At 37.0% G+C, this 21,385-nt stretch overlaps 1 protein-coding gene and 1 pseudogene across 3 annotated transcripts in view; one reads left to right on the forward strand and one right to left on the reverse strand.

The window, feature by feature from the left end:
- Window positions 1-334: 334 nt before the first annotated feature.
- The window catches only part of DSC2 (desmocollin 2), a 36,721-nt gene continuing 15,670 nt past the window's right edge, over window positions 335-21,385 (reverse strand). For 2 of the 3 annotated variants that reach the window (XM_017951650.3, XM_031658752.1), the window contains 10 exons: window positions 20,539-20,705; window positions 16,628-16,762; window positions 15,856-16,041; window positions 13,094-13,350; window positions 12,845-12,987; window positions 7,704-7,928; window positions 4,670-4,906; window positions 3,821-3,945; window positions 1,646-1,903; window positions 335-840 (listed from right to left, as the gene is read on the reverse strand). In XM_017951650.3, the coding sequence (XP_017807139.2) occupies window positions 643-840; window positions 1,646-1,903; window positions 3,821-3,945; window positions 4,670-4,906; window positions 7,704-7,928; window positions 12,845-12,987; window positions 13,094-13,350; window positions 15,856-16,041; window positions 16,628-16,762; window positions 20,539-20,705 (1,931 nt within the window). In that variant the 3' untranslated portion in view covers window positions 335-642. Of the gene's footprint in view, window positions 841-925; window positions 972-1,645; window positions 1,904-3,820; window positions 3,946-4,669; window positions 4,907-7,703; window positions 7,929-12,844; window positions 12,988-13,093; window positions 13,351-15,855; window positions 16,042-16,627; window positions 16,763-20,538; window positions 20,706-21,385 lie in introns of all 3 variants that reach the window. The other variant, XM_021930010.2, reaches the window with a different exon arrangement.
- Window positions 5,550-5,662, forward strand: LOC116271548 (annotated as a pseudogene).

Genomic DNA, 21,385 nt, shown 5'->3' on the forward strand with positions numbered 1-21,385 from the left:
AAAAAAAAACTTACATTTCACTGGCAAAAGTAGGTAACGAGGAGACATAGATTCAGTGCAGGATTTTATATACAATAAAACCTAAAACTAAACTCCATCAAAATGAAATTGCAATAATAGTCAATGCCTGGCTAGAAATCTCCCTTTGCACTATGAAAAAGGCCACAGTACAAGAATTAAATAATAGCAAGAATGCAGTCTACACACTTTGGATGTTTAGGAAAACAACAGTTTCCAAGCACCGCATGAACATGTAATTAACCGGAGATAATGTTAAAGCAAGGTCTCTACAATTTTGCATTAGGTTGTGCTTCGAATAGTCTATAATATGGACTTGAATGAATTACATTTTATTGCACTACAAATTGGCTGTTGTCATTATACCCAAATGTAACAAATAAGGCAGACTTTAATTTCTCTGTAGATCTCCTTGGATAGAAGATAATTATAAATACGTAAAAATTGAAAAATTTGTGTACTTATAGTGTCTCTCTGTAAATGTGCATTTGACCAAAGAGATTCTATCCAAATAATGAGAGAAAAATCCCCACAAATAGCATCTGCCGTTTTAAAAAATTCTTGGTTTGTCATTTTTTAAAAAGTCATAAAGCCACTGGCTTTCACACACTTATTAGGACACACTCATCTCTTCATGCATGCTTCTGCTAGTGTCCTAAATTTGGGCTCCAAATTATCCAAAAATTCAAGCCCATCTTCTTCTTGTCGTTCACTGCAACACCCTACAGACCCAGCCACCGATCCTCTTCCTTCATAGTTGTAGGTCAGGACGTAGTCTTGGGCATGCTTGTGATTTTCATCTTGATTACACAGATACACTTTCTGCCAAGGGAAAAACACAACGTTTTTATTATTATTATTTTAAACACCAAAACGTACTAACATAAAAGTAATTGCTTTGATTTACCTTTCATTGTTTAATTTTTAATCAGAGTGTGTCCTCTAACGGATTCCTACACACAAAAAATGCACATGATTGGTCTGTTTCATACATCACACTATAAATTCAGTATAGCATGTTTCTAAAAGTCACGCATGTGGCAGCAAGTATACAGGTGTTCATTTTACATAGTCATTATTTTCCCTTTCAACATTTTAGCTGAAAGTGACATGCATCCATTAAACTGAAGACAAATTGATGTGGGCTCAGATCTTCCCAGACAGACACAGTGATGGTACATGCTGGTCTTGCTGGTACCACATTTTTGGTTTCTAAGGCACAAGTTGTCAGATGGGAAATATTGGGACGAAGCCATGAGACAGTAATTTAAATATCATCACACATTATTTAAGTAATTCTTTTTTTTTTTTTTTTTTTTTTTTTTTTGAGATGGAGTCTCACTCTGTCACCCAGGCTGGAGTACAGTGGCCGGATCTCAGCTCACTGCAAGCTCCGCCTCCCGGGTTTAGGCCATTCTCCTGCCTCAGCCTCCCGAGTAGAATACGAGGGAAAGTAAATAACCACTTAAATCTGAATATAACTAAATCAAAATTGAAAAATAATAGCTTTCAATTAGTAGAATTAGTAGATTCATAATTAATTGAAAATTATGGTCAGCATCCAGTTAGTTATTTATAAAGTTTAAAAGAAATTAAAATAGATTGTAGGCCACTTAGGAAAACTCACTTCACCGAGACGGGGCTGAGTGAAACTGTGCCACTCCGAGTAAGTGTATCTGCAGTTGTCCACCTCCGTGTGTCCTCCCTTGCAGGAGTCCAGGGTGTGATGGTGCCCAGCCCCCCGGCAGGATTCCAAGGTCTGATGTCCTCCTTTCACCATTTCGATGGTCTCCTGACCTCCATTTTTGACTCCTGATCCCATGGTGCCACAAACTCCCTGAGCAGAAGCACCCACAGTTTGGGTTGTGAAGCCATTCGCAGAATACTGAAATGAAAACAATTTACATTAGGGATAATACAGAGAGAAACAAAAAATTATGAAAAAGAACAACATCAAGCGGATAATGCCATTTTTGTGTGTGTGTGCTAGAAGATAAGCTCTCTGAGAGCAGGAACTAAATCTATTTTGTCAATCCTGTGTACCCAACTATGGAAATCCCGTAATTTAATGTAGTAGCCACACAAGCAAACTGTCAAGTGGTTGGTACCTGGAGATAAATTAAGAAGCTTGATGTATATTCCTTCTTTAAAAATCTCTTAGAATACCTGCCCAGTGTGGTGACTTATGCCTGTAATTCCAGCACTTCGGGAGGCCGAGGCGGGCAGATCACTTGAAATCAGGAATTCAAGACCAGCCTCGCCAGCATGGTGGAACTCCGTCTCTACTAAAAATACAAAAATCAGCTGGGCATGGCAGTAGGCACCTGTAATCCCAGCTACTTGGGAGGCTAAGGCACAAGAATCCCTCGAACCTGGAAGGCAGAGTTTGCAGTGAGCTGTGATTGTGCCACTGCACTCCAGCCTTGGCGACAGAGTCAGACCTTGTCTCAAAAAAAAAAAAAAAAAAAGCCTCTTAGAATACTGTACAACTTTAATTCTTCAATCCTTCTACATCTCACACCTCAAAATAAACACTGTTGTCTCACATATACTTACTCTGCTTAGTTTAAATTAATTCCTTTTTACCTGACTAAAGCAGAAACAGAAGTAATGATCAATATTTCCATTTAGTATCTAGTTCAGTTACACTTCAACTACATCAAAAAGAATAAAACTATAATTGCCATAAAAATCTTGACTGCAATAATAAACCCTTGCCATCTAAATATATATGAATAAACTAGGCAGGGAAAATTAACGAGAACGCTAAAGCTTTGGCCACTAGTTATTTACGTTGCGTTTTTGGAAACTCTTAACACTATTTAAATTTTTGTTTTTCAGTACCTTCCTGGATACTGTCATGCTTTTGTTTTCTAAATCTTTCTTGCCCTAGTCATCAATTATACTTCTTATAGGGTATTTACTTGTTCCTCTTCCCCATATTGAGCTAGAAAGCAAAGTTGGAGAAATGGCTACTTGCTAGCATTGCTATTTCATATATTTGGCCTCAGGCTCTTTCCTAACCCATATTAGAGCCAGAAAGAATCTATTAAAGTTCTTCCCACGATGATCAAAGCTTGTAGTGATTTTATTGTTGCCAGAAAAAGTGTAAAACCGGCCGGGCGCGGTGGCTCAAGCCTGTAATCCCAGCACTTTGGGAGGCCGAGACGGGCGGATCACGAGGTCAGGAGATCGAGACCATCCTGGCTAACACGGTGAAACCCCGTCTCTACTAAAAAATACAAAAAACTAGCCGGAGCAAGTGGCAGGCGCCTGTAGTCCCAGCTACTCGGGAGGCTGAGGCAGGAAGAATGGCGTGAACCCGGGAGGGAGGAGGCTTGCAGTGAGCTGAGATCCGGCCACCTCAGCCTGAAGCAGAGACCGGAGCTGAAGATCTCAAAAAAAAAAAAAAAAAAAAAAAAAAAAAAAAGAAAAAGAATTATCAAACCATGTTGAGGCAGACCGTGAATAATTAAAGCGGCATTTTACAGCATAGAAGCAACGGTTAAGCCCTTCTAAAAGACAAGAGGCAAAAGTTCGAAACCATGAATCATTTGAAGTAGAAATATATTATTTATGTCAAAGCATTTTCTATATTTTAGTAACACACTATGGTCAAATTTAAATACCATATATCGCCATGTAAATCAAAGTCATTTTATCTGTTTTAGGGGACCCATGACATTTTATGGTAAATTGCCTGATACCAAAAGAACTTTTCTGAGAAAAGATGAGTTTAGAAGGAATACGCATTATAAGCAAATTCATCTTTTGTATTTATTTAAAAACCCAGATTACTTACCACTTTGTCATCTCCAGGAGCTTCTGTGTTTGATACAATTAGGTTCTGCTGGGCTAAATCATCAGGAATTACTTTCGGTTGTTTAGATATCCCAGAAGCCCCACAGACTAGCGTAAACAGGATGCCTGGAGGAAGAAAGAAATATACTTGAGTTTATCATAAAATAATGTGAAGTTATGTACAATGGTTAATACACAGATAAATCATAAATTAAAAAGTGCATATTAAAAGGAGACAGCTTTCCTGGGATTGCTTATGTTAAAGCAGTATACAAAAGTTTAAATAGATACGCTATTTAAACTTTTAAACAGATATGCTATAATTATGTTACATGTTCTGTTTCTGCATTGAATTTTATGTCTATGATAACTGGGAAGACACTAGAACTATACATAAATGCACTTAAAATATGTAAATTAAATATATTTATATATTAAATAAAAATACAGCTACATGCAAATGATCAGCTATAGGAAATAGCACTGATTCTTAGAATGTGTCTTGAAAGTTGCCAGGCGTGCTGGTTCACACCTGTAATCCCAGCACTTTGAGAGGCCGAGGTGGGCGGATCACTTGAGGCCAGGAGTTAGAAACTGGCCTGGCCAACACAGTGAAATCCATCTCTACTAAAAGTAGAAAAAATGAGCTGGGCATGGTGGCGCACACCTGTAATCCCAGCTACTCAGGAAGCTGAGGCATGAGAATCACTGGAATCCGGAGGCGGAGGGTGCAGGGAGTCGAGATCACACCACTGCACTCCAGCCTGGACTCTGTCTCAAAAAACAAAAAGTGTCTTCAAAGTTACTTTAAAGGGTATTATTTGAATTTAAGAAAAGACTTAGGACTTACAAAAGAGCAATGCTATGCCCAACAATATTGCAAGGATGGCCCACTTTCCAAGTTGTACTCCTCCACCGCTAATCCTTGGATGTGCACTATGTGTGCAGTCATTTTCGGTAATGCAGTCACACAGTGTAACATCCAATGAAGTGACACTGGACATGCCAAGTCTATCTCTCACTGTTACAGGTACTACATATGAGCCAAATGCAGGGTCATTCTGATAGGAAAGACGTGCTGCTGTATCTGAAAACATAAATAAAACCAAGCATTATACAATGTCACTGATTTCTTCTGAGCATAAATAACTCATTATCTGATAGTTATCATATTTTCCTAGAAACAGATATTCTTGATGGGATGGCACAGCTACTAGAAGATGCTAAATGTGAATGGATAGAGTAGTTCCAATCTATACCCATTGCAAATATATTGCATATAAAAGTTTGTCTATGCTGCCTCTTAAAGTCTTTTGGCTTTTGTAATAATATATTTTATTTGCCTGTAAACAAATCCTTCCTTTCGTAACTAATAGACTTGTTAATAGTTTCTACCATATCTTGAATATATTTAATTAAAGCAGTGAGTGTACATTTTCTTTTACACATGCTTCATTGAAGTAATAATCTGAAATTCTGGATGTTTTCCTTTACTTTGTTTTCAAAAATTGTGCCAAATAAACATAAATCCTTGTGACTTACTGTCAGAGACTGATTCTGACAACTTAGAACACCCCTGACAGTGACTACATTAGCAGGTCATGAGTCACACAGCTGGAGCTGTATCTCCTGGTCCTAAAGGATGAAGGGACCAACTGCACATGTCTTAGTTTTGATGTAGTTTTCTTAGATAAAGGCTAGAAAATATCTAGAACCAAAAGCTCATACCGATTCTTTTATGGCTTTTATGGTGCATAAGCATGATGATAGGGTTTTTACGCTCATGTGTTAGACGCGCCTCTCTCAAACCTTATTACAACATCAGTATATTACCTGTATGACATGAATTTAGAAGAAGAAAAAAATAATAAAAACTAAAAAAAATTTTAGAAGTCAACACAATCTTGGTTTCGGAGACTAGATATACTACTACTCTAAATGCAGATACCTGGTGCCATAGAATAATCCCTCTCTCACATAACTTCCCAGCATGACATTCTTATTTTCTGCATAGTATTTGAAGCTCTAAATACAAATTTGAGTGCCTGGGTAAAAACACATTGAATTAAGTCAATTTTAAGAGAAGCCACAGTTAACCCATTAAGTCTATTGTGTAAGAAATTATAATGAGACTAGCAAAACCAAAACTTATAATTCCTAATGTGCCATGATGTATTACATGCATTATCTCATTTACTCCTCCAAATAATCCCTTTTGAGTAAATTGATGCTCAAAGACAAAAGATAGCATGGTCAGATTTACATAACTAACAAACAGTGGAGAGCCAGCATTTGACACTAAGCTTATCTGACTTCAAAGCCTCTCTGGGGTATGTTCTTCTTAAAAGTTGGGTGTTTCCCAAGCTTACAAATGATTACCCAGACAAGTAAATCTTTAAAATAAGAAAGATTTTGACAAACATACAGCTGCCAAAGTTTTATTTTGCTAAGTAAGACTATTGGGAAAAAAGTGTCCACCTTCTATCAACACTATTTAAAAATGAATATCATGACATAAGTAGAAAAGAAAAAAAAAAATCTAAGAATAAAGTTAATTCTTCCTCCCAACCCCAAAATAAACTGATAACCCCCCTGAGACACACACACACACAAACACACACACACACACACACCCCCAGAATATTGTTTAAAAAGCTGAAAATCCTGTTAGTTCACAGAGCAGGATAAAGACATAGTAGCTTAGCTTATTTCTACAAGTCTTCATTTTTCTTTCCTCATCCTGTTCTCCCTTTACGTTCCCTCCCAACCTTTCTTTTCTAATTTGTCATAACAGGAAATTGAGGGATATTCACTCAAAGCATGGGGCTGAAAAACATTCAAGGGCATTTGAAAAGCAAGCCCCATTCAGTGGTTCTAGAGTCACGAAAGCTGGTAGACCATGACGCCATGGTCCATAGGCAGTGTGAGCAGGAGATAGGTAACATGTTGAAGAGTTAAGGGCCGACTAGGGAGTGAGGCAGTGGTGATAATGTAGACAGGTTGCCTTCATTTTTGCCATACTTATCACTGTAGATCCTTCTGGGCTAAAGACAAAAGTACAGATGGGGAACCAAGTTCGGGAAGAATCCCAAGGAGAATACAATAGACACGAAATAGTCAGAAGTCAATACAGTGGCAGAGAGGAGAGAGAATGTGGTGGACACTGTGGGGTATATCAGATCCCTTTTCAATGAAGGACTTACATCCCAGCTGCTTGGGAGGCCATCAGCACCTTCCGTGATTGTGCCTTTTTGCCATGGGCAGCCCACATACAGTGATGGAGCAATAAGAGAGAATAGGGGACCGATTCAGCACCACTAAGAAGGCCCATTTAGCTCAGACATCCCCTGGGGTTCACCAAGGTTGTCATTTGGCTTGTGCTGCAGCTCAACTTCTCTTTTTGTCTAATCCTACTTCTCCTCCTTTCAAAGCTACTGATCCCAAGCAAATTCCTTAGTCATCATTCTGTTTGAGATGCCCTGTCTCAGGGTCTGCTTTCTGGAGAGCCAACCAGTAACATCTGAGGACTCCCTTATGACCTAGGAAACTATAAAGAAACCTATGCCAATGGGAGGTACACAAGTTAGGAAGTGATTGCATTAGACCCAGTCTGAGAGAGAGAGAGAGTGTGTGTGTGTGTGTGTGTGTGTGTGTGTGTGTCTGTGTGTGTTTGGAGTGGGAGTGAGAATTCACAACACACCTAAGGGAATCTCGGCATAGGATTAGAGACACACTAGAGAGACCTACTCCCAACACACAAAAACTGAGAAACTTTCATTGGTGGTTCCCACATGGTGAATTTTCTCCTATTTCATACAAAAAAAAAATAGTATTGCAGACACCCTGATGTTGAAAAGGACAAAGCAATTTTCAAAAACATATACCATTAATTTTGTTCAGTCTCCATATTCTCTGTACGTCTGAAGTAGAACTCTCCAGACTAAAGTCAAAGGGTGGGCCATTGATGGGCTCATCAGGATCAACCGCAACAATCTCCGCAGATGACATGGTGGGTTTGCAGATGATCACTGTCTTCTTAGGTATGAATGGGCCGTTATCATTCACATCTTGAAGGATAATGCCCAGTGTCCCTGTACATGTTCTCCCTGCTAGATAAATGAAAATAAAAATACTTTTTTTATGTTTTGAGTTTTCACCACAAAATTATGCACTGAAAACATTGAAAAATATTTATTAAGCACCTATGATGTATAAGTTACAATGATAAACAGTCACAAGCTATGTCCTCAGGGAATGTTAAAAGAAAAATATTATTACTTTCATATGGGTTGCACAATGACTGCTAGTAAGATGTGTTTATTCATTTGCTAAATTATTACTGCATTTTATTAGAGGCAAGTTTTGGCTGATTTGTGAGAAGAGGAAGGAAGAGAGTATGAATGAGGACACTTCTGGCATATTTAAAAACACAACGAAATTCAAGGACATGGAAACGCACGTTAAACACACCCATGATCTGGAGACAATGACAGGAAAGGTAGACAGGTGGAAGCTGACACGGAGCAGGAGCTAAGGGTCTTTGAAAGCCAGACTAGGGAGCTTAGAGTTTGTTGGATAAATAGGTAGCACTTAGGTTTTGGAGCAAAGAAATTAAAGTTATATATTTGAAAGATTGTAACAAAAATAGTACATGGGAATATTCGAAGGGCGGAAGACTCCAGGAGAAAAAAATTACTTGAAAACTGAAATAATCACTGTGGGGTGTAGCCTAAGTAATTCATCTATCTGTATATTCAATAGAAACTTACAGGATAGGTGGGGCGTGGTGACTCACGCCTGTAATCCCAGCACTTTGGGAAGCTGAGGCGGGCAGATCACCTGAGGTCAGGAGTTCGAAACCAGCCTGACCAACATGGAGAAACCACCATCTCTACTAAAAAGACAAAATTAGCCAGGCATGGTGGCACATGCCTATAATCTCAGCTACTTGGGAGGTTGAGGCAGGAGAATCGCTTGAACCGGGAGGCGGAGGTTGCAGTGAGCAGAGATCATGACATTGCACTCTAGCCTGGGCAACAGAAGTGAAACTCTGTCTCAAAACAAAAAAAAGAAAAGAAAAGAGAAAAGAAAGAAAGAAACTTACAGGATAACTACTTTATATAAAGAACTGCATTGGAAAATCTGGGGGATTCAAAGATGAAACAGCCATGTAGCCATGCCACTAATTAGTAATGCAATTATGAAGTCTGAGGCCGAACACAAGCCCAGGAGTTCTGTCTCTAAATTGCTCATTCTTTCTGTTTCAAAAGAAGGCTTTCAACACTACAGGTGGAAAAGAGAATTAAAAAACCCCGTGCCACCCACTGCCTGGGCTGTGTCTCATATGAAGCTGCCAACCTCGGGAAGCTCGGAGATCTGAGCACAGCCCTGAAGTCACAACCTCAGCCAGAGCACCTGAAGCACAGCGATTAGATTCATGATACAGCCAGCGTCATCACGGGTCAGGAACACTAGGCCACCAAGTTAAGAACTGGTTCTAAACCATGAGCCACAGAAAAAGAGCAGGTGAAGGCAAGTACAGGACTAGTAGTTAATATGGGCAAAGTGAGAGAGAGGGAAAAAACAAAAATGGAAAGCAAAGCAAACACTTCTCATTTAATATAAGCCTGCAAACTAAAATTCCCAGATAATCAAGATTAACACTAAGAAGGAAAGCCAACAAAAGCACCAGTCAAAAGATTAATTCATTCTATGCAAGACATCTCTAAAACAGGTATGTTTAGAATCTTCAAAGACATAAAGAGGGGTAACCAATTAAACAAGAATGAAATTACAGCTCAAATTCCAGCAGAAAATAAACAGCAATATTCACCTACCAAGGATTCTAGAAAAGAGAATAGACAGAATGGCAGAGAAGCAGTATTTAAAGAGATGAATAGCTGAGAATACTCCAAAATTAAAGAAAAACATGGCTCTTCAGATTGAAAGTTTTCTGACTGCAGAACTAGACAAATACAAATAAATCCACGGCATACACTTTGTACTAACACTGTAGAACTCAACTTATGGTACTATAAGAGCTACCTCAATGTATTACCTACAAAAGGACAATCACTAATTGACAGAACAAGCAGCATCAGCAAGAAGAGATGCCAGAAGATAATGGGTTAATAGCTGCACAGTGCCACAGGAAAGAAGCTGTTGACTCAGAATTTTAAACCAAGTCAAAGTATCACTTAAGTATGAGGCCAATATTAAAATATTTTTCAGAACAACAAAACTGAGAGCGTTTAAAATTCACATTCCACAACTGAAAAAAAAAAAAATAGTTAAGGATGTACTTCAGCAAGAAGAAAAAAGAACTAGGAGAGAAAACAATGAGAAGCAGGAAACAATGCAACTACCTTCCATTTTTGGACAACTTCAAAAAAGAGTATTTACATTAGAAAAAGGAAGCAGGTAGACATATATTTCATCTATCTGGCATATGTTTCTATTTACTAGAGCTGAATAATTTCTGTCTCTCAGCTTCTCCTGTTCTCATGTTATGTGGTGCTACCTTGCTCTCTCTGAAAATTGGGACTGCTGGTTGTCTTGAACATTTCTTTCCCTTTGAGTCCACACACACAATTGAGAGCACATGCCTTACCTATTGAATCTGGTTAATTGTGCTATCTTTAAAAATTGAACTCTATAGTGCTTGCTCTTCTACAATTGGGATAAATGCTTCAATTTCCTTCCAGTAGATGTTTACAGCTGCTCACTGATTAAACTCCAATTTTTTTTTTGCACATTGTGATTAATACTGACATAGAAGAACATTTAAGACCTCAGATATCTAATCCACTGTTTCATAGCTGTTTTTCATCTGTTGATAAGTTACATTGAGTTACATATTGTTTTATTCGTTGGAATGTCAGCATAAAATGCTCATCTTGTAGTACTAACATAATTCTATATGGGCAAATGCTAATTCCAAATATGAAGTCACATGAGATGCACTATCCATGGTTTCACACTTTATGTGCATGACACTCTTCGGTCAAATGTTTTAAAACAATTGCAAGTAACCCTATTCTAAAAGCTGGAATAATACAATAGAAACATTAATCTCAAGCTCAACTAGATAGAGGTGATTCCTGGGTGAAACTGCCAACAGAATTTAGATTAACAAGTTAAGAAGAAAAGATAAATTGAATTTAAAGCTTAAGAAATATATATGTTTAGGAGAGGGGAAGGCAGTTAAGACCAGAAAGCATGCGGGAATGTGTGGCCAAGTTTAGACATGGAAGCCTTGAGAGAGTTTTAAAAAGAGGAAGCAATTGCTGTGGAGACGTAGGAGGGCAGGAAGTGAGCACCAGCCCAAGAGAGCAGTATCCATGAGGAGAGGTTTCCATTAGGGAGTGGCAGGGAGAACCCAAATGAAATGAGCCAGTATAGATTTTAGAAAAAGGTTTTTGAAAAAATGACACACTTTTGTATGATCTCAGTTCATTCCATTCGCAAAGTAAAAAGATGTGGAATTACTGATTCACAATTCCCTCACAGACAGTAACACAGTGACGCCCACCCTCCTCAAAAGAAATGAAGGGCAACGGCCTCATTACACATTTATTCTATATCACAGTGATGATGAGCAGTTCCCCATCTCAATTCCCTAACAACTATTTGATTTCTCAATCATTTGAACTCCTCTGCAACAGAGGAGAAGGCAGAATAAAATTATAGGCAAAATTTCTAATTTCAGACAGCAATTTTTACCTCAACTGTCAATAAACTATTTCCCAAGTGCCGTTAAAAAAATAATGGATTTGAGGTTCATGTTATTTTGCTTTTCTTTTCATTTGCCTTTGACCAACAACTATTTCTTGGCAAAAAGACATGAGAATCTGAGGCCTTAAAGGACAGTCTTTAATTAGTTAAAGACAAATCAATAATGATTACAACTTTAGCAATTTAGCAAACTGAGTCATTTCTCATTAATTTACAGAGAACTAGAATATGTAAATCATCTTCCAAAATCACTTCTAAATTCTAATTTTGCAAGTTATAGTATAATAACTTATGTTTGGTATAGTTCACATATTTATTTTACAAAGACACAAAGTCCAAATTCATGTTATAGAAATTATATTTCATGCACCAAACGCATCTCATATATAATCATCATACTCATATTTCTCTCAATTTTATAGAATGCACAGAACATAATTTTACATTTTATATGACTATATGAATTCATAGTGTTTGTCTCTCTAATTTTATAATATACTATTTATTTACCATGATCATAAATATACCATGAATTGTTTTAAGATAATGTCTTTAATCAGAATTCTAACCCCCAAGTAAATTGACAACTTCCTGTAAAAAGTTATAGCTATTTTCCAGGACTGCACTATGTAAGTATGTTCTCCCTGTAATGAACTTTCCTACCAAAGTGAACACTTTAAGCAAAATAAGTAGATACATTGAAACAATTTTTTTTTTTTTTTTGAGACAGAGTCTCACTCTGTCATACAGGCTAGAGTGCAGTGGCGTGATCTCGGCTCACTGCAACCTCCACCTCGCGGGTTCAAGCGATTCTCCTGCCTCAGCCTCCCAAGTAGCTGGGATTACAGGTGTGTGCCACCACACTCAGATAATTTTTAATATTTTTGGTAGAGACGGAATTTCACCATGTTGGCCAGTCTGGTCTCGAACACCTGACCTCAAGTGATCCCCAGCCTTGGCCTCCCAAAGTGCTGGGATTACAGGTGTGTGCCACCACACCCGGCAGAAACAAGTTTTACTAAAATAATTTTCTCAATTTTTAATAATTTTAACTTTAATAAATTATGGTCTCAAGTGTTTCTATGAGTAAATTATTTTATAATTACATCTAAAACTGAGAAGGCTATTAGAAAGCAGACATGAATTAACAAATTATAGTAAACTTCTTACTCAGTGAGAGATATGAAAACTGAATGCATGTACCCAGCTTTAAAATGTATACTGTTGGCTTAAACACTGAAGATGTATGTAGCTGAGGAAGTATGTAGCTGGCTTAAAGACAAATTCTTACCTTGGTCTGATGCAAGGACTGTAATATTATATATGCCATTTCTGATGGTCTCTGCCTCTCTATCCAGGCTTCTGAAAACTCTGATTGATCCTGTATTTTCATCAATGGTGACCCACCCTGTTGGATCAGTTAATTTCTTATATCTGTTGGTAATGATGAATTAAAATAATAAAATTTATCATAAGCTAAATTATAACAATGTAACAAAATAAGCTATAAATTTTAAAACTCAAATAGAATGGTAAGTACCTTATGCCACTGCTACTTCTTGTTTCTGGGTCATATGCTTTATATCCATTGCTTGTTGTTCCCACTGCTGCATTTTCATTCATGTGAATAGTCTGTATTGGAGGGTTACACTCAGGGCCCTCATCCTGATCCCGTACATTAACAGTAACTGTTGCTGTGCTCATGGCTGATCTTGAACTAGCCTCTCTGGAAAATGGAGCTTCATTAACTACACCAATTTGCAGGATCACCTGTTGCTTTTCTTCATAATTCAATGGCTACAAAAGTAAATGTATTGAAAAATCAGATGAACTCATTTAATATTTGGCAATGCTAACGAGTATATATAATGTTACATTTGGAAATATGTAAGTGCTGTGTTGGGAATAACCACGAGAATATGAAACATATATCCAGTGATATGGTTTGGCTCTGTGTCCCCACCCACATCTCATGTCGAATTGTAATTCCCAATGTTGGGGGAGGGACCTGATGGAAGGTGATTAGATCATGGCAGTGGATTTCCCCATTGCTGTTCTCATGATAATGAGTGAGTTCTCACACGATCTGGTTGTTCAAAAGTGTGTAGCACATTCCCCTTTGTTATCTCTTTCCTGTTGCCATGTGAGGATGTGCTTGCTTCCCCTTTGCCTTCTGCCATGACTATAAGTTTCCTGAGGCCTACCTAGCCATGCCTCCTATACAGCCTGTGGAACTGTGAGTCAATTAAACCTGTTTTCCTTATAAACTATCCAGTCTCAGGTAGTTCTTTATAACAACGTGAGAACAGACTAATACACCCAGAAATCCAGTGGCAGTGAAAAGAGAGGAGTCCTCCCACTGATTTAGTACTTGGGTAAAAGCTGCCAAAAAAAAGACAGAAAATTGTTCTTCAATGGCAAATTTTTTTTTTTTTTTTTTTTTTTTGAGACGGAGTCTGGCGCTGTTGCCCAGGCTGGAGTGCAGTGGCGCGATCTCGGCTCACTGCAAGCTCCGCCTCCCGGGTTCACGCCATTCTCCTGCCTCAGCCTCCTGAGTAGCTGGGACTACAGGCGCCCGCCACCGCGCCCGGCTAATTTTTTTGTATTTTTAGTAGAGACGGGGTTTCACTGTGGTCTCGATCTCCTGACCTTGTGATCCGCCCGCCTCGGCCTCCCAAAGTGCTGGGATTACAGGCGTGAGCCACCGCGCCCGGCTGCAATGGCAAATTTAAGATAAGTAGTATAACAGGTATTGATGAAGATTTCAGAGAGTTTTTTTTTTTTTTTTTTTTTGAGACAGAGTCTAGCTCTGTCTCCCAGGCTGGAGTGCAGTGGCGCCATCTCGGCTCACTGCAAGCACTGCCTCCCGGGTTCACGCCATTCTCCTGCCTCAGCCTCCCGAGTAGCTGGGATTACAGGCGCCAACCACCATGCACGGCTAATTTTTTGTATCTTTAGTAGAGACAGGGTTTCATCATGTTAGCCAGGATGGTCTCAATCTCCTGACCTCATGATCCACCCACCTCGGCTTCCCAAAGTGCTGGGATTACAGGCATGAGCCACCACGACTGGCATTTCAGAGAGTATTTAATGAGGGTTCCTGGATGTTAATACATGAGATACTTCTTTAGGGGATTCATACTATAACCAATAGTTATTTGCTACACCATAAATTTTAGGACAGCTTGTCCTACCCTCCTAAGATGAATCAGATTATTTGTACCTGGTTTGAGGAAGAGAAAAAAATGGGTAAATTTTTAAAAAATGTTTTTAAAGGGAGAGAGACAAGAAAATACAAAGCTTATGGGCATCATATTTTCTTTTTTTATGTGTGTCTTTCATTCCAGTTCCTGTCTTAAAGACAGGAACACATTTAATAAAAGGTTTTATTTTATCTTGCCTGATACATAGTTGTAGTGAGAATTAGTGAAACCATGTCCCAGAAGACAGAAATTTTTTCAGGTCTTGGACTTCACACAGATAAATTTCCTTCTGAGAATACCAAGGATTAGAGGAGGGGTTAGGTGAAGAAAGAGGCAAGATTTAAAGGAAATTTCTTTGCTATTTTAAAATAGAGAAAATAATATAAAAACATCAGCTGATTTTCATCATTGTAAGGAAAATGGATTCATCATTTTTTAATCCATGCTCCTTATGAACATATACAAAAGGAAAATGGCATAGACCCACTGTAAAACCATGTTCTAAAGATGCAGCAGAAATAAGTCTATAAATTTGTCCAAGGCCAAAGGAGCTCAGATTACTTTATGCACTAACTCTGGCTCCTGGAATAGTATTAGAAAGAAGTTTTAGAAGTGTTTTCATCTTTGAATGATTGAGGATTTTCATTCTGAACCTGTATGCTAAGGATGTAATATATACTGAACATGATGAACAAACCTACGAATAACCTCTCCATGGGGCTGACCAAGAATAACTCTTCGTTTGGGAAATTCAGTAAGTAAGTGAAGGCTCCTTGGCCCAAACACAGAAAAACTGGACTAGAAAAAGTCCGGAACTGTCCCAGTGGCATCAAAGCTGTGCTAGTTTTTGAACTGTTTAAAGATATTAGTTACAAAATAGATATTGTATTATATGGACTTTTTAAAAAAATCATGCCTGAACAAAAGATTATCAAAAACTAATATATTCTTTCCATTATATATGAAGAACAGAGCATTTACATTTACTTATATATCTATTTTATTCCTACATTTATCAGAATTCCTTTCTTTCCATTAAATTCTAGCATGCTATTCTATAATATTATAAACTACAAATAATGTTCTAATTTATTCTTACCTTAACTACACAGAGAATTCCTTCATTGGTTTTGGCATCTGTTACAATTTTAAAATTTCCATTTTCATTGCCCTTTAAAATGGTATAATTAGCTCTCCAATTAGCAGTATTCACTAAGTCCTTATCCTCAACAGTAACTCGTAAAATTTCCACATCAACTGTATTTTCTTCCACTGATGCCACATACTAAAATAATAAAAGCAAACAAAAAATTTCATTAGTAACTCTCACAAAAATAGAGCACCATGTGAAGTAAATCCTATTCTTCTAATTTCCAAAGTACTATGTTTACATGATTTAAAACCCTAGCACTATACAACTTTTAATGTCATTGGGATACTTCATTTGAAATCACGAGGGGTGGATGGGGATGTGCATTTTTTTTCTTTTTCTTTTTTCTTTTTCTTTTTTTTTTTTTTTTTGAGATGGAGCCTCACTGTGTCACCCAGGCCGGAGTGCAATGGCCCAATCTCAGCTCACTGCAACCTCCGCCTTCCATGTTCAGGCAATTCTCCAGCCTCAGCCTCCAGAGTAGCTGGGATTACAGGTGCCTGTCACCATACCCAGCTAATTTTTGTATTTTCTGTAGAAAGAGGATTTCACCATGTTGGCTAGGCTGGTCTCAAACTCCTGACCTCAGGTGATCCGCCTGCCTTGGCCTCCCAAAGTGCTGGGATTACAGGCGTGAGCCACTGCGCCAGGCCAGAGATGTGCATATTAAACAATTAAAACTGTTCTATACATTTTTCTTTAATTAATATCATACACTTACAGAAGTACGAGTAAATGTTGGCAAGTGGTCATTTACATCATCAATATTAATGATACAAGTTGAAGTTGTCTGTAGACCAAAATATTGACCGTCCATGTCTTGTACTTTTATTTTCAACTGGTATTTGTCAATTAACTGAAAACAAAAAAAGAATTTAATTATTGGGTGAAAGCACCAACATTATAATTGAAATCTTACTTTACATTCCGTAATTTTTTTGCACTAAGAATTTAAGAAGTACATTATTACATTTCACAGCATTCATGTATTAGAAGAATTTTCTCTCACTAGTAATTTTTCTTTTCTTTTCTCTCTTTTTTTTTTTTTTTTTTTCTGAGATGAAGTCTCACTCTGTTGCACAGGCTGGAGTGCAGTAGTGTGATCTTGGCTCACTGCAACCTCTGCCTCCTGGGTTCAAGTGAGGCAGGAGAATTACATTAGGAATTTTTAATCAACTTATGAAAATTGAATAGTTTCTCAAATTTCTAGTGCTATTAACTTACAGAATATAGAATCAGTTGGTTTTGTCTTTATTCAACAGAAAAAGAAGAGCTATTTTGCCATAAGTGCATTTAAAACTGCCTGGTAATTAATCAAAACCTTTCTCTCATAGCCAAAGTACATCCTTATGTTCAAAAATATAGATAGCAATGACTCATACTGGTCTTCTAATAAAACAATAAAATGAAATTTCTTCCTGCAAAAAATATAGATTTTAAGGGTTTATGTTACATTTATTAAGAGATCATTTAAATTGACATGAACATAAAGTTCTGGGGCTATGTAGTTTTTTCTTTCTGTGGAAAACAGAATCTGGCTCTTAAGGCTTTCAATTTATCAGATACTGTTGAAAACTCATCACTACCTTAAAAATGTTTTTAAACATCTAAAGCATTTAAATATTTTAAAGTGTTTCTCCTTATAACTTTCATTTATCATAAGTGATTGAGATATGGGAGGATTAAAAATAATACAGTAATAATTCTTTCCGGACTGAGCATTAGGAGACTTGGGTTCTATTTCCAACTCCAAAAATAAGAGACACAATCTTGGGCAATTGGAAAATTCACTTTGTCTAGGTTTCTTCTTCTATAAGATGGTAATGCTTACCTTTCCCACCTAGTTTATCTCTTTTCATAAGACAAAATAGTATGTTAAAATCTATCCTCACCTTCTACCTAGAATGTTCACCCTTCTCTTACAAAGATTCCTCAATTAATTCCATCACCTCTGAAACTTTCTTTTCCTCAGGCATTATCTAAAATAAACCCAAATTTTCTCTTGATCTTCCTGCTTTTTACACACGTAATTTTCCAAATTTACTCCTCCCTCGTAACCAATCACATGTGTAGACTTGAAAAATAATGGCCTTATTTCAACTGAAAAATTTTAAAACATCATGCTACTGTACTTTCAAGAAGGAATGCATATTTTGTTTTTAGTGAACTAAAATTTATTGGAAATAATTAACTGGCTAATGAAACAAGGAAATGAAGTTTGATACCCTAAGTATTAACTTGTGCTATCTTCAGGTGGAAGAGAAATTCTGATGTTTAAAGGGACTATAAAAGGTTGTAGGCAACTGAAGAAAACCGTAATCAAAAAGTTACTAGAGAGCACCACTGGGTAAACTCCTTCATTGGACAAGTGTTTTCAACTGATTCTTTTAGAAGAATCTATTCAAAGAAAAGCACTTCTGTGGTTGTTTGGTTTGGGAGCTGAACAAGCTGTTGAGTTGTTTCCCCCGCCCCCTCCCGCCCGCATAGAACACTGTTTTCACATAGACATCTATGGCTATTCAAACTATAGTTTTATGAAGGCATTTTGTAAAACATAAAGTTAATCTGTCACTTCAGGGAAAACAACTATTTGTTGCCAATGATAAATTGGAGTTTTCAAACAAAAATGAGAATCTTGGAAAACCTTTATCAACCAATGTGATATCAATGGAATTAAAGAGGTGATCTTTTTGATATTATTTAATGGAATGTGTCAATATTTGGAAGCTCTGCGTTACTTAATGAACCAATATTTTCCAAATGACCAATGCACAATATAGAATGATATATTGGTAAAATAGTAGCTCAAAGCGTAAGATAGAGCAATGGATTTTAATGTAATAAAGTACAAAAGGCCATTGGTGAGGCTTCAGAGTCCACATTACCAAAAACATTTAGGAATCTAGCTACTCCTTGTCAGGTTTTCATATAGTATCAAAGAATAATATCCACAATGATCTGTAATTATCATTAAAATACTCCTCTCTTTTCTAACTTTATATCATGTCAGATTGCCTTTATGTATGCTTCAGCTAAAACTACACATTGTAACAGAAGGAGATATGAGAATCCACCTGTCTTCAGCAAAATATTAAAAACATTTGGGAAAATGCATAACAATGTCACTTTTCCCACTAAATTGTACTATTTTGGGAAATGTACTTATTTTGTAAGTACAAAAAGAAAAATAAGTGTAACAATTTTTACTGTTATAAGAATTTTAACTGTTAACGTGTAATGTATTATTTTTAATATTTAAATTAACGTATAATTTAAACTTTCCTTAGTTTTAAATATTAATGAGGTAATATAGATAAATACAACTAGATAAATAAAAGATCTTTGGGATTTTCAACAATATTTAACATTGTTAAGGGATCTTGAGATCAAAGCTTTTGAGAACCACTACCCTAATCCATGAGGGATAGAGGAAGGAAGAGAAAATTAATCTGAAGATTTAAGATTTAAGAATCAAATAAAGGCCGGGCGCGGTGGCTCAAGCCTGTAATCCCAGCACTTTGGGAGGCCGAGACGGGCGGATCACGAGGTCAGGAGATCGAGACCATCCTGGCTAACACGGTGAAACTCCGTCTCTACTAAAAAATACAAAAAACTAGCCGGGCGAGGTGGCGGGCGCCTGTAGTCCCAGCTACTCGGGAGGCTGAGGCAGGAGAATGGCGTGAACCCGGGAGGCGGAGCTTGCAGTGAGCTGAGATCCGGCCACAGCACTCCAGCCTGGGCGACAGAGCGAGACTCAGTCTCAAAAAAAAAAAAAAAAAAAAGAATCAAATAAAATATCTGATAAACATCTATTACTGTATTTTAAGATTAAGGATTATAAATATAGTAAATAAGGATACAGAAATTGCTATAAGAATTTAGATGAATAATGCTTCATGGAGGAGGTAATAGTTGAATAACTAAGTGAATGAATTACTAAGCTAGGGTATTGCAGTAGAAAGAGACAGAATATAGATATAAAACAATCTAGGAGGTAAAAACATGCTTTGGGAAGTGATGTGATTCAGGTGGGCCAAGAGACATCAAATACAATTTGGAGACCATGACTCCAAGGTGACAATAGAAAATGATTAATAGAGAAAGAATATATAAATGTCTTTTTAACTAGAAAACATAGAAAAGAAGATATGTTTAGAAGAAAGAAGACAAGTTAAATTTTAGATTTATTACATCTTAGGTACCTGTCAGACATCCAAATCAAGATTTCTAGCAGTTGATTGAAAATGGGAAACCAGAGATTAGAGAGACATAAACTGTCTTTTCATCTATGTAAGTGGTAGAATGTAGATGAGATTATTGAAAAGATGATAACAAATTTCTGCATATATTTAAAAGGTTCACTTTTCATATTTGACATTGTGTTTTAATACTGTAAATACGTTTATATTAGGAAATTTGATTGTATGAAACATACAATTCATAAAAGAATGAATTAGCAGTTCAAAACCAGCATACTCCAAGGTTATTTAGTGATCTCTATTAACATACATAAAATAATAATGTTTCTAAAACAAGATTCACAACATACTTTTCAAAAACACATCTACAGGAGTTATACAGGTACTATTGAATAGCCACGTCATAATCAGGTTTTATTAATGTTTATGTTACCTCTCTGTCTAGCTGAGATGATGTTGTGGTGATCACACCTGTAGTTGGATGCATAGAAAATAGGGTGGGTGATGGTGGCACCTGCCCAATGATGGAGTACTTCAGGCGTGTATGCATTGTGTCAGGCTCATCTTTGTCAGTTGCACACACTTGTCCCACAGTAGTGCCTACAGAAGAAAAGTCCTTTTTAATCTCCAAAACATTCGCATGTTCTATGATCCCTTTATTTCATTCCTCTTCACTCACCTCAAAAAAGCTCTGGACCACATTATTACATAGCAAAGTCATCACTTTTATAAATTTGCAGACCCCTCCATACAGTATCACTTCTTTTCAAATATTCTGGCATACTAGCATTTTTGAATTGGGTGATCATATTCATATTTACTGTATTTAATGTATGATTTTATAAATGTTGGTACTATCCCTCCATGTATTTTCAGACTAAACAATTCTGATTATTCTATTACCTTTCTCTGTTTGTAAGCCTGTGCTTAGATTGATCATAGGAGTCAGTTTTCTCTAAAACTGCATGGTTCACATAGACCTTTCTAGAGCAAATCTCCAAAACTGTATTCTGACTTTTAGCTAAAACAGACCATTTTCACAGGACTGAGAAAATGCTTGTATTATTCTCAGTGACTTTAATAATCACGCCCAGAATACTGGCGATCATTTAATCCTAGAGAACATCCATACGTATCTTTAAGACTACATCTCCAATTAGTGAAAGACTTATTCTTTTTGGGCTATGTTCTCTTACATCCATCCTTCCATAGGACAACAGCATAACATTTATTAACTCCTATTTGATAGACACTGTGCTTGGCATTCACTGTGTATTGAG

The sequence above is a fragment of the Papio anubis genome, chromosome 19, assembly GCF_008728515.1.
Source record: "Papio anubis isolate 15944 chromosome 19, Panubis1.0, whole genome shotgun sequence".
NCBI lineage: Eukaryota > Metazoa > Chordata > Mammalia > Primates > Cercopithecidae > Papio > Papio anubis.